The 27,879-nt window shown below is 39.4% G+C and overlaps 1 protein-coding gene across 1 annotated transcript in view; it reads right to left on the bottom strand.

Annotated features, from left to right (window-relative positions):
• Window positions 1-27,879, bottom strand: part of STPG2 (sperm tail PG-rich repeat containing 2) — a 221,452-nt gene that overhangs the window by 123,709 nt on the left and 69,864 nt on the right. Inside the window, exon 11 of the mRNA XM_083756595.1 lies at window positions 22,111-22,276. Coding sequence (XP_083612721.1) covers window positions 22,111-22,276 — 166 coding nt within the window. The remainder of the gene's footprint in view (window positions 1-22,110; window positions 22,277-27,879) is intronic.

Genomic DNA, 27,879 nt, shown 5'->3' with positions numbered 1-27,879 from the left:
TATTTGTAATTCAAGAGCACATTCTGAGAAATGTAGGTTTTACATTCACATCACAAACTGGTTTAAGGCCGCCGCCCCTGCCCCCAAATAATCCCGTAAGGTCTCACATGTTTTGAAGTAATTCAGATGTCTGCTTTGGATTTCTTGAATAAATGTGGTAAAGAGTTGTAAGAATTCATAAATGCACAGCAATCCAAAACACGAGGGGGGGGGGGGAATCAGTATGGTCAAATGGTGTGACGTGGGGAGAGTCCCTAGGGTCTCAGAGAGGTATAGAAGACCACATTTGGTCCCCAGACCTAATGTTCAGCACCCCTTATTTACTGCACCTATATCCTGCCTTTTATGGAAACAGCTGCCTGCCCAACCAAGCAGATCAGATACTTCATACTTAAGGTCATATATTGATTTGCACAATCTCCCAAAACACTTTTGATTTTTAAATCTGAAAAGACTTCCACAAATTGGCCTTACTTGCCTCCAGTACTAAGCATGGAGCACTTGTGACATACGTGAGATGTTATGTTGTCAGACTGAGACGTAGATGTGGCAGCCATAACAGATGTCAGGCCTGAATCTAGACCTGGGGTGTATTGTGGAGGCCATCTACTATAGCTGGGTGCTTGAGCCACAGTTAGGGTTGGAGATACAACTCGATGTGCAGAAGGCAGAAGTTATTGCGCAAGGGCAGAAGACTAGGCTAATATCTGAAATGACCCAACACAGAGATTTTTTTTACAGGCTGTTAGAACTTGACACTAAACTATGGTTTAGGTTTTTATTTTAAAAACCCACCAACCACGCTGCAGCCAGAGTGGGGGTTGTATGCTCCCCCTCCAGCACAGCCATGAGAATATATTCATTTCCACTTTATATTAACCACAGATTGTTGTGGCATGCCAACCTGAACATTAAGTTGGCTTCCTTCAATAAAATATAACAAAAACTAACCACAGATTAAGGTTTGGATGTGATGCTAAACTGTGGTATACCTAAAATAGAAGAGGAAGCTTCTGATCTCCTCCTGGTGGCCTTGCTGGCAGGAGGGGAGGGAATGCATACACCTAAGGCTCACTGAAGAGTGTCCTCATAATGCAAACAAGCAGGAATGCAAACACAGGTACTGTTTGCCAGTCACAGAATTCAGGGCTAGATTTTGTCCTACACTCCAGTTAACTGAAGCACATGCCCTGAGCAAACTGGGCAGTAACATAGGGAAACTTACAATATGCAATGTAAGCGTTGATGCAAACAAGCAAGGAAGCCATGAAAAATGCATGCATTTTGTACACCGTTAAATATTTGGAGCATAGAAGACAAGATAAGAACCTTACAAAGCTCCAGAGCTCAGTGGTGAGGCATCTGCACTGCATACAGAAGGTTCTATGTTGTACACCCAACATCACTAGATAGCTCTGGGAATGTCCCCACCATGAAACCCTGGAGAGCTACTAGTAGTCACTCAGTATAAACAGTTGTCCCCTCACAGAACTACGATGCCCAGCACCCATAACCAGCTACAGTTTTCAAGATTCTTTAGAGAAATTATGGTGTGGATGTGACCAAAATGTTGCAGGAGGGACATCAAGGGCACGTGCATTGGTTTTTTAATGAACTGATACTTTCCCACTTTACTTTGCTTCATTAGTCTTCCTGGATTTATAATAATTGCCAAAGGAAAGAAATCATGAGAGGGCATCAAACAGGTTCAAATAGTAGAGGAGGCATCCAAAAGTGGTATTCTGTAATACTGTTTAATACTTAAAAGCAAAGCTCAAAATGACTGAACAATTATCCAGATTTAAGAAATAAAAAATAGAAAACCTGCTTCTCTCTTCTGTAATTTGAAAATTGAAAACATTCCCACACTACTACGGTACTCATTTACGGTACTCATTATTCCATTCCTAGTTATTCCATTTTTGCACTCTCTCATTTGATATCAACTGAATGTATCTTAATTTTTAGCTGGCAATTTTCCTTAACAGCAGAGTATGGTCTAGCATCTGAAGTATGAAATTTTAGCACTGATCACTAAAATGCTTCAGCAATTCTTTGACAATAGGCACAGATGTAGCAGAGGAAAATGTTTTTGATTAGTCATCTGTTCTACTATTGATACTGACTCCTCACAGAAGTTATTGACTGGGATATTCAATTAGACACATTCAATTTTTGTTTAAAGTTTTACTCTAAGCTTTGGAGAACAGATTTTGTGTGACTGTGTTATACAGCATTACAACCAATGCTGGTTCTTCTCTAGTCACAGACTGCCTATGTGTCTTTGGTACCAAAGAAAGTTACAGGAACCCCACCTCAAGTGGTAAAACTGTAGGAGAACAGACTGTAAAAAAATAATAATAATGTTCTGTGGCTATTGATATAGCTGATAAATTATTGTCATGGCCTGATGCACGGCCAAATGGCACCAGGAATCATACAATGTACCAATTATCCTTACTGAAGCACAGTACAGTGGTACCTCGGGTTACAGACGCTTCAGGCTACAGACTCTGCTAACCCAGAAATAGTACCTCAGGTTAAGAACTTTGCTTCAGAATGAGAACAGAAATTGCGTGGCGGTGACACAGCGGCAGTGTGAGGCCCCATTAGCTAAAGTGGTACCTCAGGTTAAAACGGTTTCAGGTTAAGAATGGACCTCCGGAACGAATCAAGTTCTTAACCCGAGGTACCACTGTATATCTTTCACTGCTCATAAAATAGTGGTTTTGTCCCAAATACAGGAGAAACTATGAGAAGAACCTACATGATGTGAATACCTCATCAAATGAGTGGCCATGGGTCTCACATAAACTCACAGAAACCTCAACCACCAATATCTCCATCAGCTTTCTCCACCTCACACCATCTATATGTTTTGCAGCACCCCACCCATCAGCTATAACTAACACAACTGTTCTGTTCTGTTGTTGGAAACTGTAACCCAAAACATATGAAGGGCACCAGATTGGGAAAGGCTGCTCTACATAATGGACAAGTGCTCTTCATTAATGTTGCTTATTTTTACTTTTAACCCTATGCTGATATACCACTATCACCTTCTGTCATAGTTCTCTTTGCTCACTTCTACTGTATGTCAACAGAGAAGCATTATCTTGATCTTCACAATGTTAATTCTTAACTCAAACTCAGACTGTGACACCTTAGAACACCAGCCTGCTCATCCAGGATGCAGAAAGCATACCAGCATTTTTGTGATGTTTAAGAACAAACAGGCTATCATTGTAATCAAAATTCTATTTCTCAAAGCAATGGAACTTACAAAGAAAGGTGGATAATTTGCCTGGCAGTCAGAACTGCTGGATTAGATGAAGCTAATGACCAGGAATACCATCCAAAATTTGCTCCCCAAAGGCTCCCTTCAGATTTTAAAACTACATGCTTTTATATTGCGGCGTTTATAAATAAATGGCTGACTAGCTACTGCATTGTAAATGGCTGGTTAGAGCATCCATTTCTGCTGGGGAATTAATGTTGATGCAAGCATGACTGACGTTCTAGAGCTGATGGAGATGGCTTGACTATCTGCTATCAGAATGGATGCAAGGTAATCAAATATCCAAAGTGCTTTATACGCCTTTGGACAAGCTTCTACAAATACATCACAAGAGAGAGCAGCTTTCTTTAGGGCAAACTCCAGCAGTTCTAGATGGAGTTTGGCATAATTTCAGTACTCCTTTATCCTCTCCAAATCTATAGAATAGATACACATGCCAGCATCTACATTTGGAAGAATTTTCATTGTCTCTATGCTTACATATGGAAAAATATTTATGAAATTTTCAGTGGCATATAGTGTTAATAATATATTACATTTGCTCTCTCCGTTACTAAGGTCACATAGTGCTTAGGAGCAGAAAGTAGTTAGAAGCAAAAAAAAATCCACTGCCAGGAAAAGTTGGGCTGTTTTCAATGCAGATCTTTGCAGAATTTGGGACTGATGATATAAGGCAAAGTAATATATATTTATATGGTACTTCTAACCACTGATAGGAGTGAAGCTAAATAGAGCTGAATTCTGTGCATTGTTTTAATGCTTAAAATAGATTCATGAAACTGTAAAAATTGTCACAAGTTATCAGTAAATTGCAAGCAGCTAAAACTTCTTAGACTGCATAAAATATGTATCTGTAAGTTTTCACAGCAAGACTGGTCCTCTTTTTCAGTTTAACTTATTAAAAGTATATTTTAATAACTCTGCCTACCCATTTTCTTTTCAATACAACCAATAACTTCAGTGTTTCTTTCTTTGAAAAGACATTTTTTCCATTTCCAGAATATGCACCCCCCCTCCCTCATTATCTTTGTTTCACTAGCTTTGATGTCACATTTAAATTCCTAGAAATAATGCCCTCTTAGTTTTCTCTGCTGCAGACAATATTGAACCCTGCTGCAGTAATCATTTGATTATAAGTGCAGCTGCACTTTCCACTGTGGTCTTCATTTGATCTGACAATGCAAATGTATTCTGATGTTATTTCTAACAATGACTTTGAAATGATTTCATATTTATTCTAAGACTGCATAAGAGCAGCCAGTAGACAAATACACAGAAAAATGGGGTCTTATCTTCCTGTGCCAACAAATCAATTCTGAGGCAAAGAACTTCTAAAGAAACCTTGCAATTAGCATATCACTAAAATAAATAAATACTTTCTTTTTTTTCCAGAGGGTATCAGATAAATCTTGATATGCAAGCTAGCAAGCAAGCTTTACAGGGAGGGAGAAAAGTGATTTCTGCAAAATGAACAACTAGCATGCACCAAATTCTTCTTAACAAAATATAATAATAAGATATAGCAAACTCGATTGCTGAGTTATGATGGCTATGCAACCCAAACTGAGCTACTGAGATACAAGTCTGGGAAAACTCTGAGGTTTGCACAAGAAAAAAAAATCTTTAGGGAGAGAAAAAATCAGAGGGAGCAAAATAAATGAATAAATCCAAAACTGGTAAACAAGGATTAAACATGCTTAGTGGTGTATCTATTGTGATGTGGGGTTGCAGGGAGTAAGAGACATGAAACCAGGAGATAGAAGGGAATGGAATGGGGGTCTCAAAGAAGGCCAACTTGCAGAACTATGAACTTATTATTGTATATAATATTTATGTTCATGCTATATGATAAACAAAGTGAGAGCAATTTTGCACATGGCAAGTTTCAAACAATAAATGCCCCTCCGATGAGCACACATAATGTAGGAAGGAGGGCTGCCCCACCAGCTCCACATTCAACATCACAAGCACCACTGGCCATGCCCCAAATCATTTGTGCATTTAGTACAATGTTTGAGAAGGTAGCCTACAACATGAGTGTGAACAAACTGAAACTGAGTTCAGACAAGACAGAGGTGCTCTTGGTCAGAGGGAAGGCAAAACAGGAGATAAGGATTGCACCTGTGCTGGATGGGGTAACGCTCCCCCTGAAGACGTAGGTTCCCAATTTTGGTGTGCTCCTGGATTCAGCACTGAGCCTGGATGCCCAGGCTTCTGTGGTGGTCAGAAGTGCATCTGCACAGTTAAAGCTCATGCACCAACTGGGCCCATTGTTAGAGATGTCTGGTGTGGCCGCAGTGACACATGCCTCACTTAACATCCCATTTAGATTACTGTAACACAGTAAAGTACTGTAAACACTGTAACACCACCCGGAAACCAATGTCCCCACTGTGGAAGGACGTGTGGATCAAGAATTGGCCTCCACAGTCACTTACGGACTCATTGTTAAAACTGTGTTTATGGAAGACAATCTTACTCAGCTACAAGTGATCGCCAAAGAAGAACACATTCTACATGGGGCTGCCTTTGAAAAGTGTTCGGACATCCCAGGTGGCCCAAAGAGCTGCAACCAGACTGTTAACCATGGCTAGTTATAGAGAGCATACTCCCTAGTTACAATAGCTCCACTGGCTACCAGTCTATTTCTGTGCACAATTCAAAGTGCTATTTATTATCTATATAGACACATATAACTTAAGGCCAAGCTATCTGAAGAACTGTATTCTCCCATACGAATCTGCCTGGGCTCTTGAGATCTCCAGCAGAGGCCTTTATATCAGTCCCTCCACCTCCACAAGCATGTTTGGTGGGGACATATGTACAGCAATCACAATCCCTTTGTGATCACCTTGCACTGAGTGTGTGCACTCATGCAGCTGTCTCTTCTTTCAAACACTGTACTGGAAGTGCGGAAATCAGGGGCAGCAGAGCACATAACACTGGTGGCAGTAGGCACAGTCCTGGTCCCCATTTCACATACTGGATATATGAACAGAATGGGTGCTTTGAACAAGCGAACCTGATTTTTAAAAATCTGCCACATTTACATGCATGAGGAAGTCCTGATCCAGCATTATATTCCTGCTAGATATGTGCATGCTGAAATATATAGGCATTGTGTTTATTGCGCAAGTTTTAAATGGTTCTCTTGCCATTTCATACATGGAGCATGAGTCACGATGGAACTGACCCTCAACATTTAAAGTTACGTGTCTTCAATTCTTTTGGTGATGAGAAGCAAAGGGTATTTTAATTCACAGACAAATCACTAAGGAGCAGAAGAAATAGAAAGAAAAAGGCTGGCATTTTGGGTCATTTGCATGGCCTTTGGGTATTAAGCAGTGTTTTGTTTTTTTTCTTTAAAAAATGTTTAGGGGTACTCTCATTTTCCTACTCATATTGAAATACTGCCCCTCAATGCGACCAAACTTAGATTCACAAAATGTTTAGAGGTATGTGTACTCCCACGTCCCCCCATAAAAAAGCACTGGTATTAAGTATCTGTGTCACATGTCCATGACATTTGCTGTAGCCTTCAGCCACTCAAAGGGCCTCTGCCCCTTTAAACAACTCCACTGTTCTCCCTGCCCCTTCTGACTCATGGAACATCTCTGTGATGCTACTTGGTTTAAGTCCCTCCTCAAAATCCATATTTTCTGTGAAATATTTAGCCCAGTCCCCTACTATAACTAAGCCTGAATATGTGCAACTGAAATAGTTACCTCTGTTTCATCTCCTTATCTTCTCTATGTCAAATTTTAGATTATAAACCCCATGGAACAGCAAGATGTCCTCTGCCATACACCACAGTGCACACTGGAGGCACCATAGAAATAAAGTTGTTTCCCCCTAAAACCTGTTTTGTCGTTTACTATAGACATCAGAAAGAACTAATATTATCCAACTGATGTTTTATCCTTGATCATATGCAAGAGACAGCACTAAGCTTCATAGGACAGAAACTATGCTTTTCAATTTCTCAATTCATGCAGTCAGTTCCAAATAGACTGCCAAACAAGTAAAAATAACCTTTGAGATAAAGAATCTTTTTATTCTTTATTGTTGTAAACAGCAATGCTACACAACAAAAAAGAAAATGCATCAGAAGTATTGTATACTTATTGCCGGCAAGTTTTGAGAATTTTTATTCTAATTTTTCACTTTTTTGTTCCCCTCAGAAAAGGATAATCTTCTGTAAAATATGGTTTATATAAACATAAGTCATGCTTTTCAAGTGTTCAGAGTTTGCACTGAGCTTCCTGATCTTAGATTAAAACATGCTTTTGCAGAAGGAGAAATAAATGAACATTGCAAAGATATTGCAGCAGGCAATAAAATGTTTGCCTGGAACAAAACATAATCCATTTCCAGCCAAAAGAACGGGGGGACGGGGACACAAGTAGGAAGACTTTTCTAAGAGTTACTAGAGATAAATCAGTATGTTCTTGCATATTTATTTTCCTGATTTCTGGGGAATTAAAAAAAAAGTTAAAAAGAAATGAGTGAGCAAGGACAAAGTCTTGTTATGGATTTAAAACTGGCTGCTTGAAAAGGAAGATTTTAATAGTGTTTAAACAGTGGTATGCTACTAGGGAAATGTTGAAGGGATATCTGTTGACTCATCAGAGAATAAGAGAAGAGTGAATTCATGAGGATTACTACTATATGGTTAAAGTTCTAAAGCATGTCTCTGGGTACCATTCAAAGAATCTGAGTTCACAATTCTTCAAATTACAAGGTGGGACCAGAGAATGTTTTTAAAAAGCTACAATGGGGTGGGAAGGATGGTCTGGCAGCTGTGGCTGTAGAGACCAATACAGTAGAGACATGTTTTCTACAAGCTGGGGCCAATGAAGGCATCCAGTTGTGCTGCTGCAGATGCACCATGGTGTTCCTTCTCCCTGCACTTCTCCCAGTGGTCATCCCTTTTCTGGTCACTACTATGGATAGATGACCTGACTGTCTGTATCCAGGCACTGCGACCATCTGCAACCAATTGTCACATGGTGGGGGTGGTGTTGCCAGCCTTCATGTCTTGTTTGCAGACATATTTGTAACGCAGAGGGTGTGCCAATGGGCCTGGTGTCTGAAGCCAGTCCCACATCGAACAGTGTCTCTACTCCCAAGCAGTCCCACAAACTCACTTGGAGGTTTTTAAGCAGAAGTTGGATGGCCATCTGCCATGGATGCTTTAGCTGAGATTCTTGCATTGCAGGGGGCTAAACTATACAACCTTCCCTTCCAACTCTACACTATGATTCTAGCCCAGGGGCAGGGCCTTGCAGAGCTAGGCAGAGGCCGGGCCAGGTAGATAATGTGCCCCCACTTTTTTTTTTACCCTGGGGATAACTGAAGTCTTATAAATAAGTAAGTATATAAATAATTTTCACAAAAGTTATGCTGACAAATAATTTTATTTCAAGGCTTGAACCGTACTGCATATAAAGACAAAATGGAAAATATAGATATATAAGCTATATGAATATGCTGACCGAGGCCCCCTTGGGAATTGGAGGGCCGGGCCAAGTGGCCCATATGGCCCTCTTCCTCTGTCTGGGCCTGCCCTGAGGAGATTTCACCCCTCCCATATCCAAGAATCTCCTGAGATCTCTGCTGATTCTCCAGAGAGGAGGAGCAGTGTTCTGCTCTCTACTTATTCTACTCCAGCACCTAGTCAGTCAGTCAGTCAGTGTGTTGGAGAGAGAGAGACTGAGTGTTACAGATCGTGTCTAGAGATAAGGTTGCTGCTAAGAGCAGCTGCAGACACTCAGTGTAGTGTAGCATTCTTTATGCTTAGAGAACCCATTAAGCTCTGTATATAGTTGTATAGTAGTTGTAGATAGAATAAAGAAGATATTCTACAGAGCTGCTCTCCGAGTCATTTATATACTCTGCTAGACTCTGCTGTACTCTGCTGTGTGACGACTGTCTTCTTGTTGGAGTGAATCCGGTGCTCACAACTCTAAGCTGTGAGTCCACAGCACTTTGACCTGTTCCTGTGCAGAATGTGGTCTCTGGAAGTGCTACCCAGCTCGCCTAGCCCACTCGGGGCTGAAGTGTATGAGTCCCGTTGGTAGCACTGGCTCAAGGGCGATGCTGACATGCCCAGGGGTCAGCAAACTTTTTCGGCAGGGGCCGGTCCACTGTCCCTCAGAACTTGTGGAGGGCCGGACTATATGTTGCCATGATTCTGACCCGCATTTTTGGCCAAAAAAAACCTTATTGGGACCAACCCCAACGTTGCTGCACATGCGCAAGCGACAGACGGAGAAGGGGCTTGTCTCGAGCAGCAGCCTGCCTCACTTTTGACCCCCAAGCCTGGCTGCGTCGCAAAAACCATCGCGCACGCATGCGCTATGCCGGCTGCCTGGATTACCAGACCATCCGCGGACTGGATCTAGAAGGCCATTGGGCCTGATCCGGCCCATAGGCCTCAGTTTGCCGACCCATGATCTAGCCCTCTTAATGCTGTCTTTCTTCAATATAGTCCAATATTTGTTCTTCATTACAGATTGTGGTTAAGGAAGAGAGAACTTAACTATGAACCTGGTTGAAACAACACACAAAATCAAACCTTGGCTTAGCTGCTGCAGTGCACTGAGCTAAAAGGGCGGCAGAGGAACAAGGTGGCTGCAAACTCCTCCACAGTGCATTCACGCTAAACCATGGTTTGACTTAGCATTATGCGACACCACAGTATATAGATACACACATCCACACACATCCACACCTGCACAAACATCTTAGCGTTCCTGCCAAAATATATCTTTAAAAAAGGTAAGTCGTGATGCATTCCAAGCCTTTTGCAAAACAGTTCTTTGATAAGCCACACAGCTGTTCTGCTTGTTATCTCATTACAGTGCTGCAACACCACCCACACACCTACACAGAGTTGGTTCCCCTCTGTAGAATGTGTTATTTATTTGATGAAATATATTTACTTCCATTTGTTTTCAATAAAGTCTTGCCATTAAAATATGAGAACTGTTATGAAAAGAGGCAATGAGGTGGAAAGCTGTCTTTTAAACCTTTTTGGTTTTCCTGCACTAAGGAAAAGGTCCTGATATATATTTCAAACAGAAAGGAACTGGCACAATCTGTGAATCCATGTACACCGCAATGAATTTAATTTAATCCTTAAAAAAATAACTTGACTGGAAAAGGCAGTTCAGGCAGCTATATTGTACACTGAATTTCATTTATAATAAATAAAGTAAAATGATCGCTGTACCACTGTAATCTCTCCACGTGCACAGCTGTGGGGTTATGATTTTATATGCTACCATTTCCATAGCTAGTAGTGAATACAATTTTGGAGCTGTCAAAAATGTATTGGATGGAACTTGAAATACATATAATCTCCTTGGCAAATAGTTTACACCCTGCTACAGCGCTCCTATTGGTTTCTTTTTCAACGAGGCAGAAGCAAGCAGAAGAAAGCTTTCCAGAATATCAATAGTAGCAATTCTATTCATTTATTATGATATTTGTTAAATATAATTGGAAAAGTGAATGCAGCATATACCTCCTTTTCTGTTCTTCTAATTAAATGTCATGTGGCTTGGCACAGCTTACAGCACTGTTAGAAGGTGTGGGAATTAATCAAGATTGCAGAGGACAGGCCTATCAATAGTTATTAGCTATGATAGCTAAGCAGATCTTCCACATTCAGCAGCAATATATCTCTGAATACCATTTGCTGGGGGACAAATATGTCCTTCCCAGAAGCATCTAACCAGACACTGTTCAAAATAGGATGCTGGACTGTGCTGACCAACTTTCTTCAACCTTTGCAGACCCAGGACCCATCTGTAGCCCAAACATGCATTTGGTGACCCACTTCTTTTATTATCATTTTTTATTTTATCCTATACTTTTATGGTGCTTCTGTAATGACCCAACTTAGGTCAGGCTGCAACTCACCGGTTGAAGACCACTGCCATTGACTGTTGGTCATATCTAGGGCTCTTCTTATGGTCTAATGTGCCATGTTTAAAACACCAGCTGTAGCAGTAGACAGTCGTACCATATATAGCATCATGACAAACCAATACAAATGTGAAAAGTAACAAGAGGTTGAAGGTGAAAGTAAGTGAGGAGGCACTGTAAGCCCTGATACATTCCTGAAATATATCACTGGTGAGATCATTGTAGTGGGCTGAGGAGAAATCAGTACTTGGTTTGCCAATGCACACTGGTGTGTGCAGATCCTTGCCATCAAGTTGCCCAGATTACAGAAATGAAAATCAAAAATCAAATGAAAATGTGCAAGCTGTCAAAAATTATTTTACATGTTTTGAAGACATGGAGACTCAAGAAGCACAAAGTGTGTGTGCTTCCAGCTTTCTTTGCACTGGCATGGTGATTGAAGACAATCTTAAGAGAAAGCGGAGAGGACTGGCCATCAGTGATGGTGTGTATGTGTCGTTCAGACGGGGCAGCTGAAATCATAGTAGCAAGAAAGAACTTAATTAACACTTCTGCAATCCAAAGACGGAGCAGTTTGTTCTCTAACAGGCCCAAGAGATTAAAGCACACGTTTTAAAATTACTTCACCAGACTACTTCCATGCTAAGAAAGAAGACCTCAAAGAAACAAAACACTGCACTGAATACCACGCCAGAGTTTTAAAATGTTCTCTAGGATCAAGCCCTAATTGCTTTCTCTGGCAGTTGTTTCTACTCATGCCAATTTGAATTACTTTGAGGCCTTCAGATCCTGCTATTCCTACTAACAAGTGTCTGGAGATCTTCAAGCCTCCAAAAGCTTCTGCAGAAATGCACTTCTGATATTAAGAGTTACTTTACCAGTAGTCAAAGAGAAGCACTGGGACCCATTGCAGAGGTCCCAGAAGACTAATGTTCCACTCCCAAACAAAACACAGTGAGAAAGACAGGACTGTAGTTGTTACAGTGACAGACATCAGAGAAATGCTGTCTGAAAGGAAAATCAATTAAACTAAGATGAAAGCCTTGTTCAAAGGATTAAAGTAATATGCAGACAAATTTTGTATGCTGGTTTGTTTGTTTGCTCTTGGTGGTAACTCTGAAATCAGACTGGCTAAACTGAGCATTGAGGCACAGCAACAAATAAAAGAAGCCTGGAAGCTCAAGTTAAAAACTGGATGGTTTAGGGCCAAATTCCACTCAGTCGTTTCTCACAAAGAGCACTAACTTTCTCCACGAGTATCCTCAACTATTCTCATATAGGTTGATGGAAACTGGTGCTTGGAAGTAAAAGAGAAATAGTACAAGACACAGGGGATGACCAAATGGGGTAGGTAAGTGGAATAAAAGGAATTTTTACAATAAAAAGAAATCACTACAATAAACAGAACAGCATGCAGGATGTAAACATTTTGTGTGCACAATATTAGTACATAAATTTTCTTAACCTTCAATTTCAACGCTCCATCATTTTTACCAGCTCAGACTGCTGCAGCAAAGGGATGGTGCTACACCACTGAGAAATAATTTCTTAACGTTTATTTCGATGTGCAGAAAAGACAGCTGTGTTTGGAATAATCTCTGTTGCTCTGACAAAGTGTTTGATTCACATATAAAGCAATGCAAAGAGGAATAAGAGAAATTATCGCTGCTGCTGCTGCTATTTCCCCCTTTCAGTATCATTGCAATCAAAAATACCAGTTGACCAGGGAGCAGGAGCAGAGATTTGCGTAGATGAAAATCAATGACTCAGTTTCTCCTGTAACCTTTTTGCATTTTTGTTACTGAACATAAACTCTCCTACATTAACAAGTTTCTTTTTTTATATAATATTTTTTATTAGTTTTATGAAATACAGAAAAAAGAATAAAGAGCATATTATAAAAGTAGAAGAAGAAAGTTACAAATTTTTCTTACTCTTTTTTCCAAATCTATTGGACTTCCCCGCGTCCTCCCAACCCTGCATTCTCTGTGATGCATAACGTCTGCAATTTGTTAACTTGTTTCAATAACTTATTGTATCTTCCATTTTATCATGTTACCCAATTTCAAATATATTATGGCCCAAATCATGTACGTTTTCATTTTAACACAATAAAGTTGTTTCATTATTCTATCTCTGACTCCTTGTACCTTAATTTCCATTTCTTTAATTTAACATTACTGAAGCTAGAATTTCCTAAAAGGTGCGTTTTTTAACATTCATACAACTTATAATGTTTTTCCAAATAGTCTTTAAATTTTCTCCAGTCCTCCTCGAATGTTTCTTCTCCCAAGTCTCGGATTCTGCCAGTCATTTCGGCCAGTTCCATGTAGTCCATCAACTGCGTGTGCCATTCCTCCAGTGTGGGTAAATCTTGTGTCTTCCAATGTTTTGCAATCAGGATCCTTGCTGCTGTAGTAGCATACATAAAAAAGGTTCTGTCCTTCTTAGACACTCTCTGGTCCACCATGCCCAGGAGGAAGGCCTCTGGTTTCTTAGGTAAGGTAAATTTAAGTACCTTTTTTAGTTCATTATGAATCATTTCCCAAAAGGCCTTCACTTTCGGGCAGGTCCACCAGAGGTGAAAAAATGTCCCTTCCGCCTCTTTACATTTCCAGCATTTATTATCAGACAGGTGATATATCTTAGCAAGCTTGACTGGGGTCATGTACCACCGGTATATCATTTTCATAATGTTTTCCTTCAAGGCACTACATGCCATAAATTTCATTCCGGTGTTCTACATTAACAAGTTTCAAAGGTGAATGATAAACAAAAGTAGTTCCATACAAAACCACAGCTGCTGTGGTTTAGTGACTAAGTCTGCTGTGCTATCCCTGGGGCTAAGTCCTATTGAGGTATACTTCTGAGTAGACATGCACAGAATTGTACTGTAAGGATGGCACAAGATCCTGGTTTATAAGCAGCAATTAAGCTGCAGTGCCCAGGACAGCAAGGGAAGCTATGGTTTAACAAGATAAAAGTGCTGAAACTGAACATGCAAGGATAGAAGTGTAGAAGAAGGAGGATGGACTTCGATATGTGGCTGATAAAACTTTCCTAGTCCAACATACTTTTGAACCAGGTCACAGAGTGCTGACCTGTTAGACCTCCTCTGAGTGTGCCCTAGACCTTGCCTAATGTTTGTCTGTAGCTGCATGTTCTGCATTAGTATCACATTAATGGTGCTAATGTGTTTTTTCAAGGGAGCTTATCCACCAACACTCATTTTATGGGGAATCCCAGGGTTTCCCTTGACACAGTATAACAAACACTGATCTATCTACAAGGTGTGGCTGGGTTAGAATTTAAATACATAGTGAATCATTCCTTTTCTTGGTAGGTAGATCTCAATAACACTTTGGAACAATACTAAATATATTGTTTTTATTACATTATTTGCAACATTTGCATCCTGCCTTTCTACATCTCAGGGTCAATTGTAAGCACAGTAGCAAGTTAATTAATTAAAAGACAACAAATTGATTTTAAAAAGCCTAAAGCAGAAACCATAGCTACAAGTCCAAATCAAATGCCTTCACTTTTGATGCTGCAGTTGCTCTTTGGCCTTTATCCTAAGACTGTTCAAAATTATTATCATTATTATTTACAAATATAGATAGGTAGCCGTGTTGGTCTGCCATAGTCAAAACAAAAAAAATTCCTTCCAGTAGCACCTTAAAGACCAACTAAGTTAGTTCTTGGTATGAGCTTTCGTGTGCATGCACACTTCTTCAGATACAATGTGTATCTGGAAGGAATTTTTTTTGTATTTACAAATATGTTTTTGTATCCCTTCTAAAATGCTAAGAGGGATGAAAACACTTTTATGAAGGCCAGTCCATTACCTTGGAGCAATCTCAGTGAAAACTTTGCTCCAGGAAGCTGATGCTTGTGAAGTAATAATATCAGAAGCAGGGCGCAGCCTGCAGAACACAGATGACAGAAGTTTACTTGCCTGAAGCTTCTTTATGTTATGTACCAACCCAAATTTAATTATACCCTTCTTTCCAGCATTTCAGTAAACAGAACCTTTCAAACTCTCAAAAGCAAGTAAGTGAAAGGAAAATGCAGCTTTCTCTCTGGCTGATTTTAATATGCTCCCCTAAAGTAGTCTGTATTTTATATTCACCTTGCAATATGTTGAGAGAACAGCTAATTTTTTAACTCACTGGAGCTGGAGAGTATCCTTTTAATAGCTGATGTGCCTCATTACGTTTAATTTGAAAGGGGGAAAAACTAAAGCGCATTCTTTTTAAAGAACTGTACAGTACTACAAATGCAATAGATACTTGCACACAGTGCTCTAATCAACCTTTGCAAAATATAAATTAGTAAGATCACAAAGTCCTACATCACAGCACAAAATAAACAAAACAAGGTAACGTAAGACCAACACTACTTCCATTCACCTTTCAAACAAGAAAGAAAAGTCTGATAAAATGTTCATATATACTTACTCAAATGTTATCTATCTTGAATTAAGGCAGACTGTTCCATACACTTACTGAACTTACTGTTGACTTGCTTTACCCATAAATTTCTCCATATATTAATGGTAACCATGTAAAGGGTTTTGTTTTGAGACAGAGAGGGACAGGTGGGCAATGCTAGATTGATAGGGCCATCTACCATCAATTGTCCTAGGGGACGGATTGCAGGAGAGAGTGGGGCATGCAGGGAAAGGATGCCACAGGGCATGCTCTAGGGATTAAGGTTAGGTAAAGGTACAGTCGTGGTCGACTCTGGGGTTGTGGTGCTCATCTCGTTTTATTGGCCAAGGGAGCTGGTGTACAGCTTCCGCGTCATGTGGCCAGCATGACTAAGCTGCTTCTGGCGAACCAGAACAGCGCCATTTACCTTCCCGCCGGAGCAGTACCTATTTATCTACTTGCACTTTGACGTGCTTTCGAACTGCTAGGTTGGCAGGAGCAGGGACCGAGCAATGGGAGCTCACCCCGTCGCAGGGATTCGAACCGCCGACCTTCTGATCAGCAAGTCCTAGGCTCTGTGGTTTAACCCACAGCACCACCCGCGCCCCAGGGATTAAGGTTACCAGACAATTAATACTACCAGAAATGGTTCAAAACTTTTCACACAATTGGATGGTAATCCATCAAGTCATCCATTTTATAAGTAGCACAGAAATCTGCAAACAAGGGACGAAGTCACTAACTGCATTTGAAAATATTTTATATACCACAGACCCTAGAGGTAAAGGCTAAGTGCTTTAATCTATAAAGCGATTATAAATTTCTCAACCTCAAAGCCCTCCATGTTGAAAACTAGATGGGAAAGAGACTTGGGAGAAGGGATTGGTGATAGTTTGTGGGAAGGAATGTGGCAAAAAGCCCCCTTTCGATCTATTTCTGCCAGAATAAGAGAAAACACCTTAAAGCTAACCCACAGATGGTACTTGCATCCCATATTGCTAAGCAAAATGGACAAAAAACTTTTCTGACAATGTTGGAGAAATTGTGGGAATGAAGGAACATTTATACACATGTGGTGGAAATGCCCATTGATTAAAAACTTCTGGTTAAAAATATTTCAGGAAATGGAACAAATTACATCTCAATTGATCAATTTAGATCCCAAAATATCATTGCTTTCTATATTTGCAGATGAAGCACAAAATCTTAGAGACAAAGACTTAGTTGTGCATCTTATAACTGCAGCACGTCTTTCTGTTTCTAGACATTGGAGGACATTAAACGTGAACCTATATGAAGTTTGGTGTGCTTATGTCTGGGAATTAATTTTGATGGAAAAGTTAACAGAAGGGGTACGTGAAAGAAAACAACGTGAGAAACTACATAACTGTCTCACCAGAGTGGTGCATGCTCTGGTTATCTCCCGCTTGGACTACTGCAATGCGCTCTACGTAGGGCTACCTTTGAAGGTGACCCGGAAACTGCAATTACTCCAGAATGCGGCAGCTAGACTGGTGACTGGGAGTGGCCGCCAGGACCACATAACACCGGTTCTGAGAGATCTGCATTGGCTCCCAGTACGTTTCCGAGCACAATTCAGAGTGTTGGTGCTGACCTTTAAAGCCCTAAACGGCCTCGGGCCTGTATACCTGAAGGAGCATCTCCACCCCCATTGTTCAGCCCAGACACTGAGATCCAGCGCCGAGGGCCTTCTGGCGGTTCCCTCATTGCGAGAATTAAGGTTACAGGGAACCAGGCAGAGCGCCTTCTCGGTAGTGGCACCTGCCCTGTGGAACACCCTCCCAGTAGATTTCAAGGCAATAAACAACTATTTTACTTTTAAAAGACAACTGAAGGCAGCCCTTTTTAGGGAAGTTTTTAATGTCTAATGCTGTATTGTTTTTAATATTCAGTTGGAAGCCGCCCAGAGTGGTTTCCCCAGCCAGATGGGCGGGGTATAAATAAATTATTATTATTATTATTATTATTATTATTATTATTATTATTATTATTAACTTTTACATAACGTGGTCCTCCTTTATTATGTATGCATCAAAGAAAGAACATGCATTTAAACCACCTAAGACACATGGGAGCATGTGGAATGATGTTTTTAAACCAACAACCGTGGAAATATTTTTTTATTTGATTATATTACTAATGTAATTACCTGGATGTAATTGGGGCTGTTTTTTGGGGGGGGGGTAGGGGAAAACTGTATTTGATTGCTTGTATTTGATTATATGTTATTCTTATATTCAATAAAATATTCAACAACAAAAAAGGTTACCAGACATCCCTGATTCCCAGGGACAGTTCCCAGAATTACAAATCAGTTCCCTGACAAAATCCATTGAAGTTGAAAAGTGTCCCCAGATTCATTGAAAAAAAATGGTAACCTTACTCTAGGTAGGACTTTCACTCTCGCCTGTTCACTACCAAATTCCCCATCAGAAGAATCCTGATTGCATTTTGTATCATAACAATGTTTCTTGGGATTTTTTTTTAAAATGTAGCTGCCAGTTAAGTACCTATAGGTCAGGTGAGATCAGAAAGGATCCTCACAATACCAGCTTGTTTTTCAGAAATCAATGCTATTCAGCACAGAGCTAATGCAGCTTAGATAGTAGTTTCGCTCAATCTACCAATAAGTCAAGTTTCTATCTCACTTTAACTGCTACTTTCAAGACAGCTATATAAACTGGCTGATCTGTAAGTTCAAAGAAATCCCATGGCAGACTTCCTACTACCACTTCAGGCTAGGTATAAAATTCTTTAGAAATTTAAAGGAGAGATGTTGGTCTTTATTTGAAAGTCTACTGTTATACCAGCACACTGGGAAATGATCATGTTTTCTATTTGCAATAAGAGACAATATATTTATTACAAAACTGGAAATTCTCTGCTAACAAACAGAAAGTTATTATCTACACATTCACAACTTAATTTTAATCTGAAGATATGAAATATAAATATATTTAAATTACAATGCTGTAATCTCATTTACTCTTTTTTTTCCATTTACAAAGAAGAGAGAATTAAACTACTTTGCCTGGACCTTTTTTTCAGCTGGAGCTCACAGGAACTCAGTTCGGGCATCTCCTAGGTGGGTGCCATTGCCATTATAAGAGAAGAAGGGAGCTTGCATAGTGAATTCTGGCACCTCTTTTTCCCTCAAAAAATAGCACTGCTTTTTTCCAGAATTAATATAGATCCTTCTCAAGCACAAGTTGTGACATTTCATCATGAAGCAACATAATTTAATTGTGTGCCGTTTAGGTATCGTAACCTGCAGTTCCTATGTTTATTCAAATTATGTTTTGATTTTACATTTTCTGTAGAGTGTGTTACATGTTTCCATATGGAAATACATGTTTAAATAAGCAACCCTGAAATAAAATGTAATCAGTGGAAGCTTAAGAGACATGAGGGACAACGGAATCTTGACTGGATGAAAGCAATAACAAAGTCTGGCAAGGAAAAGAATCTAACAACCTAGTTTGTAGGCCGTGGGTGTCAGACATCTTTCTTCTATGATTAAAATGCGGTTTGCATTGATTCTTTTGACTCTCCATATTTCATTTCCTTCTCCCCCTTACAGTAAACCTGGCAGCTCCCTAATTGGATTTAAATTTTAAAACATCTAGCTGGTACATTCAAATTTAAATGTTGGTATCTCAATAATTTCTTTCTCAAATGAATATACGGAACAGAAATATGCTGTGGTCTGGTGATAAATATAATATATTCAGTAAGCCTACAGTCACAGCATATGGTAAAAAAAGTTCAATTTTATTATTTTATATCAGCTACTATCAGATAGTTATGCTAAGTCACTGTGTACTAATGGCTTTCATAATAATTCTACTACTCATAGAAGAAGCAGAAAACCAAGAACTGTGTCTGATTTAGTTAATTTAACCTGCAGATGAGTACAGAAAATTGTAAGATAACAGCTTAAATCTAAACAATATCTGCATATATTACTACAACATTAAATTATATGACTACCACACAGTAAGAAATTAGTGTCAATCAGTAACCCCATAAACCCAGAACTTTGGCCATGTTTAAAATTTTCCATTTTAAGAGCAACTTAATTTTGCTTAACATGACTTTCATTATGCCATTGTTTTTATGAATAGCAGAAACCCCCAGCTTCTGGTCCTACATTTTCTGAGAATACATCTGCAACAGGGAGAAGAAAAAGGAGGGAAGTACACAAAAACTGTAGGATTTGACCTGCTTACTCTTACTTTTTCAGCCTGAGAACTCAGCCTTGATTTAAAGACTTCCAACTATTTTGGAACGTAATATTACAAGCCAACAAGCAAATAGAAGAAATAATTAGTTTTCACACTACAATAACTTTTATACAAAAAGGTACTGGGCGAAGTTATAGAAAAAGTGGACACAACTACCTTTATGTGATCTGTCCAATTAATTTTGAAGATAAATTCTATTTGTTACCTAAAGTAATTTCCTGTGAGAATGTGCCAAGAAACATAATGAGTTTGGGACAGTGATTCAAACAGTAGCTTTTGTAACTAACGCGACGAATGAATTATGGTGGAGTGCACTGCTCCACATTATTACTAATTATTTGTTAAACATCAAACACATGAGAAGTAGTCTGTGGAGCACAAGACTCATATCACCTACCAAATACAGTAGAAGAGATAGTGATGGATGCGTTGAGGAAGCAAGCTGTGCTAATTCTGAATACAGGATTGCCTCCACTGCTTTTACATGAATACATATTTTTATGGCCGTATTTTTTAAACTAATGAGTGAACGAGCATTCCAAACAAAAATGATGATGCTCAAGTATGTCTTGTCTAATGAATCTAGGAGTAAACCATGCTAAATTTCAGAGGGACTTACTCTCAGGTAAGTGCATACAGGATTGTGGCTTGAAACTCTTCTCTTTATCAGCAGCCCCTTGTGCCACGAAGCAAACTGCTTCTGAAAGCAAGGGCATTTTGCTTTGTAATACAGAATTGCCATGGGGAGGGGAATCCAAAATTGCCCTGGCGCAAGCCGCCATATAAGAACAAACAAGGGCTTGGATTCTGGCCAATTGTGGCTTCCTGTGTGAGCAACTGGTTCTCCATTTCATGTGGGAGTAACTCATAAAACCATTTGCAAAACTGTAGAGGAAAACTTAATTATGAGAAGATATTGCTTTATAATGAGAGCCACATCATTTGATAATACTTTCATTAAGTTAGCACAAGTGATTTTTTTGTATTAGGCTACTATAATTTTAATGAAACACAAATGAACATCTGCTGATACAATTGCCGCACTTTAATTTTATGTAATGCAGTTGTCTCACAGCACCAAGAATAAATCTGCCCTGATCCAGACACCATCAGCTGCGTGTACACTCCTGTACACAAGATCTCCACTGCACTTGTTGAGTATGCCTGGAATCCGATTCAGATTCAATCCTCCCACCCCAGCCCCCGACAAAATGTGTCAAATTACAACAGCTCTTGTTTTAGAATGCCACAAATGTAAGTAAGGCAGGATTTAAGAGTCTTTAAAATATTGTTTTATGGTTTTCTAAAACTGCCAACATGAAATTAACAAGGACAGACTTACTAGCACTGATTTTGTCCCTGCAAATTACTTTTTAAACAAGAAATATACAGGCTATTGTATTCCCTGTGTTGGGAGGGGAATCTAACATACTATAATAGGTATTTGTGAAGTAAAAAGAGTCAAGCTAAGAGTATACTTTTACAAGATTAATAAGATACTACACAGAACATTTCATTCCATCCAGCGACATCAGCATTCTCCAAACTTTCCACTGTATCTATTTACTTTAAAGTGGGGGGTGGGGGTTGTCTATAATATATTTTCCTTTGTAGAAATGGCAATTTAATTTTGCATTGGTTTCAAATGTTGTATATACTGAGGGTTTTCTTGTATTTTCTTTTCACTGCAGTACTGAATTTTCATTGTTAGATTGCAATGTGGCATCAATATTCAATAGCCAACTTTTGGCTAAAAAGTGGAATAAAAATATAACAAAATAAGTAAATATCGATTAATATTTTTGGCTAGCTTGCTTTACAAAGTAGCATATACCTTTCATATCATTAACAGTTATCTGCTGAATTGCACCAGTTCATCTCCCTTTTTTCAGTTCCCATCTTTGCTCGAAAGATTCCATTCTGGAAAATCTTATTTTCCAGACATGGAGAATAAGTTTGCAGACATTTGAAGAAGTGTACAACAACCATAAATATTCAGATTAATCCTTGTGTGGATGAAAGATACCTCTTTATTAACCATCTAAAAAGCAAAGTGACCAGTGGTAATACAGAGATCTCACAAGGCCTATAAAAGGCCTATAATATACACAATCTCCCTGCTCTTACAATATTTTGCAGTTATAGTTTTGAAAAAGATGTGGAAAACATGCAATTGACCTACCTGGCATATCCTTCTTGGCCTCACATATACCGTGCCTAATTGAGCCACTGAGAAAAGAAGTATGCTTCCTTTTCGCCGTGGCAGTTCGGGGAGCCATGTATTCACTTTTACACTGTGATTTCTCAAATGATTTTTGAACATCATAGGAGCCTGGTGGAGGAGCTTCCTGTAATATTGAAGAAATTATCAGTTATTTGTTTTATTTATTCATTTGAGTTATATACCGCCCTTTCTCCAAAGTTCCCAGGGCAGTTGAAGCGGCTTAGCACATAGTGTACATTTTACAGGCACCTCAAGTTCTGTGTCCATTGTAGGGAAACCACAAGCTGCAAAAAGGCATCTGCTAACTTCAAAACAAGCACCTAGTTCATATGAGCCGATGTGCTAGCAATGATGTGTTTACGATGGAATGCAGTGCAACAACTGCAGAGTCATGCAGCTGCACTGAAACCATGGTCTAAACCAGTGTTTCCCAACCGGGGGCCTGCAGGATATTCCAAGGGAGGCATAGGTGAAAATTGCGTAAATGGGGGGGGCATGGCATGAGAGGGGGCCACAGAGGGAAGTGAGAAGTAAAGAAAGCAGAGAAGAAGAAAAACAGAGAAGTGAAGAAAATAGAGAAAAAACAGAAAGAAAATATGTTGCTGCAGACCATTGTTGGATAAAGAGTACACTATCTAAAGTTTTGGGATCAAGCAAAATTGTTTTTCATGGTATTTCCTACTTTGTATTTGGTAGACTCAGGTTTCAGTCGTGAGAATCATTTACGCAGCCTAACGCGGAATCGCCTTAACATAATGGACAGAGGTGATCTTCGGTTATCCCTCACAGCAATAGAACTAGATATAAAAAAAGCTTGTTTCTAGTCACCAAGCACAATGGTCACATTGATCAAGAAATACACATTTTTATGTGACTGTATTTTGTATAAATTATAAAAATTATAAACGAAATATGTTCTACTTACAAACAAAGCATTTAAATAGTTACCTTTCTACCAGTAGGAAAGGGGTTGGGCACAGAAAGGAAACAAGGTTGGAAGGGGGCCATAGTCAGAAAAAGGTTGAGAAACAGTAGTCTAAACCATAATGTCACATCTGTGCAGCGAGACGAAAGCTATTTCTTTTTTGCAGTGTCCCGTCAATCACACCGCATCCTGGTGTATCAGGGAGGTAGAGGGACCGCAGTTTTATCAACAATTTACCTATGAATTACTCATCTACCGCCTTTTGAATACTTCAGACTAGTTATACATGCAACATTCATACCGGATAATTAGCAATAAGCATTGAGGACACGAACTGCAAGTAGCAGGGATTATATAATTCTTGCCACTCTTAGAGTTTTCTGCTATAGATGCCAGCCCTTCTTCAACTCAAGTTAAAAAACGAAATGTGCAAGTACTGTTCTGCTCGTTTGTTTTGTGAGAAATTAGCTTCAGTGATTTTAGTCAATGAATCAAGTCAGAGATATGATTTACATTTAAGAGAACTGATCTAGCTAATTAGACAAAAAAAAAAAGTTTACAGTGGCACACCCATGGGCTTCCTGGCTCATTTTAAAGCTTTAATGTTGATCTTCCCTAGCAGAGAAGTGGTTGCTGCCCAAAACAAAATTCAGATATCTAGGATTTAGTGTAGCTGTGACTAAACAGTAGTGTGCCGATCCAAAAATAAATGCTGGCAACAAAACATCTTTCCATGCTTTATTTCATGCAGGATGGATTCCCCCCACCTCGCCCGAGGTTATAAACATTTTAAAAATTACCCTTCCAATGCTGATAAAGTCCATTATTATTAAGGCTGTGACAGAGTGCATCAATTAAATAAGCCCTGCTAAGTATCTCAGTGTTGCTTTGGTCATTTTGCTGGTGGGAGGGATGAGTCAGAGTTATAGATGACAGCTCTGAAATATAGTCCAGTATTGTTATCCTGGTGTGTTGTGGGTATGTTTAGGGAAATTCAGAGAGGCTGTGAAGGTGACTCCAGCAGTAAATTAATTAATTAAGGGCTGCAAGGAGCCAGAGATTTAGTTGAGGGCTTCAGTGCTGAAATACAAAAATCTGGATACATATTTCCATATGTGGTGGACTTGCCCTCAAGCTTAGCTGTTCTCGACTGTTGTTTTCGAGGAGGTTCAGAAAATTGCATCTCAAGATACAACTATGAACCTGTAGCTGGTGCTTTTAAATGTCTTTGTAGACATAAATGCAGACCCTGGAGACCCAATTGTTCACCTGCTGGTGGTGGCCAGGTTGGCCATGACAAAATACTCCAGCAATCTGTGTGGCACCACCTTGATATACCAGTATCACAAGGTGTGGAATATTGCTTTTTATGAACAAGTTGGTGCAGAAAATGAGGGTAATGCATGGAATCTCTAAGTGAGACAAATTTATTTCAGCAAGACATTCCTTCCTTTATTGCTTAGGTTAACAATGAAAACAGTAATCAACACCCTCTGTTACATTACACATACAAAAATGAAATGCTTGATTTTATAATTGTACAACTCCATTTTTGGAGTTGTCCTTTTGCTTGGAGCATTTTCCCTCTTAATGGCTACTGACAGTTGCCTCTTTTCATTTAGATTTGTCTCTGCATTTGTCTTGTTTAACTGCAAATTGATATTTCATTAAGTGTTTTAACTCTTGGTTTAATTTATTTATTATTTATTATTTATACCCCACCCATCTGGGGTACATTAATGTATGTGGCAGGGAGGTGTTCTAGGATTTCTGTGTTACCAGTAGTTTTCAAATGCAGAATTGTTGGCTTTGTATTTTTTTTACATATATTTTTTGTTATCTTTTTTCTGTCTGGATGCCATGTCTACCTGTAGACAGACAACAGGTCTACCTACTGAGAAGCTACTGAAGGGTAGAACTGGAAGAGAAATTTCACAAAGGCCAAGTCTTCCTGGGTCTCAGCACCACTCAGTTATGAAATCTACCAAAAATGATAGCTCAGTCCTCTGGGGGGGGTCTTTATTCATTGAAGTATTTAGCTAGCACCATCAATAGAATTTCTAAGTACAACCTTGATAATGGTCTCATTCGAGTTCTACATTTTAAGAGTCTTAAATACAACTAGCATAATTGCTACAAAAAAAAGGTAGATATATGAAATACAATGGGGGAAGGAAAAATCCACCAAACACCACCAAGTACCCATTTCTTTCTGTAACAAATGCAACAGCACAGCAACCAAGAGCCTCAATCTAACATTAGGAATTGTGCTTATAAAAAATGTGCAGCCAGATGATTATTTACATTTATATACTGAGTGTGAAGTGATAATGTATTTCCTTATTCAGCAATTCTTAACAGTTCTCGCTTCATTCCAATTGAAGAGTGCTAATTTATTATCCAAGATGAACCTGTTTACTTCAAATTTAATAGTTTCCAATTAAGCTAAAACATTTACTCTTCCATCATGTATAAACCCTTTCTGCTAAGTTGCTATATTAATATTTTTAATCAACATCAAAGAAACATTAGTATTAATAATGACGACAATAATTCTTGGTTAAGTATCAAATGTCGCAAGCCAAAGGACTTAAAATTGTAAATGCAGCAAAGGCTTCCATCGGAACATCCAACCATTCAGTTTCATTTTACACTGCTTTGAGAATGTTTTTACTTGGACATTGATGCACAATTATATTTTATTTCCAGATGCCTGCATTCTGATAAGGTCCTGTTCTTTGATCAAATCACAATATCAGATCTTCTGCTGAGCAGCAGATCTTCTGCTGATGTGACATAGTAAAAGGAGGAAAGATGGGGTCTGGAGAAAATATGTTAAAAGCTCAGACCAATATCCTGGACACTTTACTTGATGATCCCCGGAGTCAACAAAAAAATAATCTACCTTTAAAATGCTGTAAATTAGCAAACTAAGCTTTGCTTAGATAAGGGCCCTTCAGGTATTGTTGGACTCCACCTTTCAAGAGCCCCAGGCAGCATTGCCAATGATCAAGGATGATGTGAGTTGGAGTTCAACACATTTGGTGGACCCCACTACTACTTTAGGTCATTTGATACCATATAGTGGATGTGGACCAACCAGAGGCCGTAGCAACTTTCCAGACAGTTTGCATGATGGCTGCATTAGCCTCTCCATGGGAAGGAAGGAGGATGGATCTCACTGGTGTACAGCTTTTGCAGGAGGAGGGATCAACCTGTATCTCAATTTTGACACTCACTCAAGTTAGTGCAAGGGGTGGGATACAAATTTCTCCCTCCCCATGCTCATAAGATTAATCATCAGGTGAGACTACAAACCCAGCCCTAAGCAGAGGAGAGATTTAAATCTTTCCAACGATCACCCATCTAGAAAGTGGAGGAGGATCCAGCACTGGATCTGCATGTGGGTTTGGAGTCTGCACATGCAGATTTAGGTATGGTGCATGATAGAGCACCTTAGAGCCTTGCATAACTAGAATGCAGACAACAGGCCAAAAATGGTTAGCTACCCTGTCCTACAGAATGTAAACAAGAAGCCAGAAACAAGTTATATGTGGAAAGATTCTATGTAGCATAGTTTTAACATTTTCCGAGAGCCCATTTTCTAAGATATTGGTTATATAGCTTCTCTTCCATCAAACAGGGTAGCCAAAGACGCAAATGCAACCTAAGTCTATTAATGTTCTCAGTCACACCTTGATTTCCTCGATGTCAGGTCTCCTACTTGAATATAAATTTGATCTATAATCCTGTGCTCAGTTACATAAGCTTCAGCTCAAGGATTTCAATAGCATTAAGAATGGGGAATTATGGGCAAAATGGAAACTGTGGACAGCAGAATGGGAACCAAAATTGAAGAGACAGCATTGCACACAATTTTTCATGTTCACTTCTCTGGACTACCTTTTCCAGTGACTAAAGATGATGCAGCTTTCATTCCACCCCCCTCTTGTTATCACATTGTGATAAACAACAAAGGGAAAAAATGGAAAAACCTGCCAGTCAAAAGGGATCCAAGTTTTGCTTCTTGCTCTGTTTTGCTGCTCTTTTGTCCCTTTCACTCATCCATCCTCCAGTTTTCTGTCTCTGTTTGTGTTTGTGGGCCCATTCTACTTCAGCTTTTTACTGACACTTGACGTTATTTGGACAGCTGTTTTCCTGATTTATGGAAGCACACTGGGGCATTATGTGAGAGCCACTCTGTTACAGTAGTGTGAACACTTTTTCTATACACCTTAGGGAGGTTTAATGAACAAGTTTCGCTTCATCTGGAAGCTTTAATTAATCACCATAATTGGAATATTAAAGGAATTTTCTCCCACATGAGATTGCCAGGTGAGACCAGCAGCCTTCATCTTCGATTGCAGCGAAACATTCCACACTCAGTTCTACTATTTAGGGAGTCCAGAAACAGAGACTGGAACGCAAAATCCCTGTACGCTTTGTTTTGACTCTGAAATGAACCACACTTACTGGAAAATTGCAAATACCTTCATTTATTCTCAGAGTCAAATGGAGCACAGCCAAATTCTTCTTGGCTTCCCAAAGGCCATCATTTGCAACCTAAACTCAGGGTGTGACTATAGCTTTCTGTCTCCCTCCCTCTTCATTACCCCTTTCCCTAGTCTGAATACTGTACTTGGTTTGTAGGCCACAATCTTTGACACTGGCTCATTTCCAACCAGCTGACTCCAACAACCTGAACTGAACTAAGGGGTGTAAGGTGGGAATTTAAGCTGTGCACCTGCCATCAGTTTTGGCCAAAGTAAAGAAGTACAGGCAGGGGGTGGTGAGGTGGGGCC

Source organism: Podarcis gaigeae, assembly GCF_964106915.1.
Source record: "Podarcis gaigeae genome assembly, chromosome: 9".
Classification (NCBI taxonomy): Eukaryota; Metazoa; Chordata; class Lepidosauria; order Squamata; family Lacertidae; genus Podarcis; species Podarcis gaigeae.
This window is presented reverse-complemented; position numbering and strand designations above follow the sequence as displayed.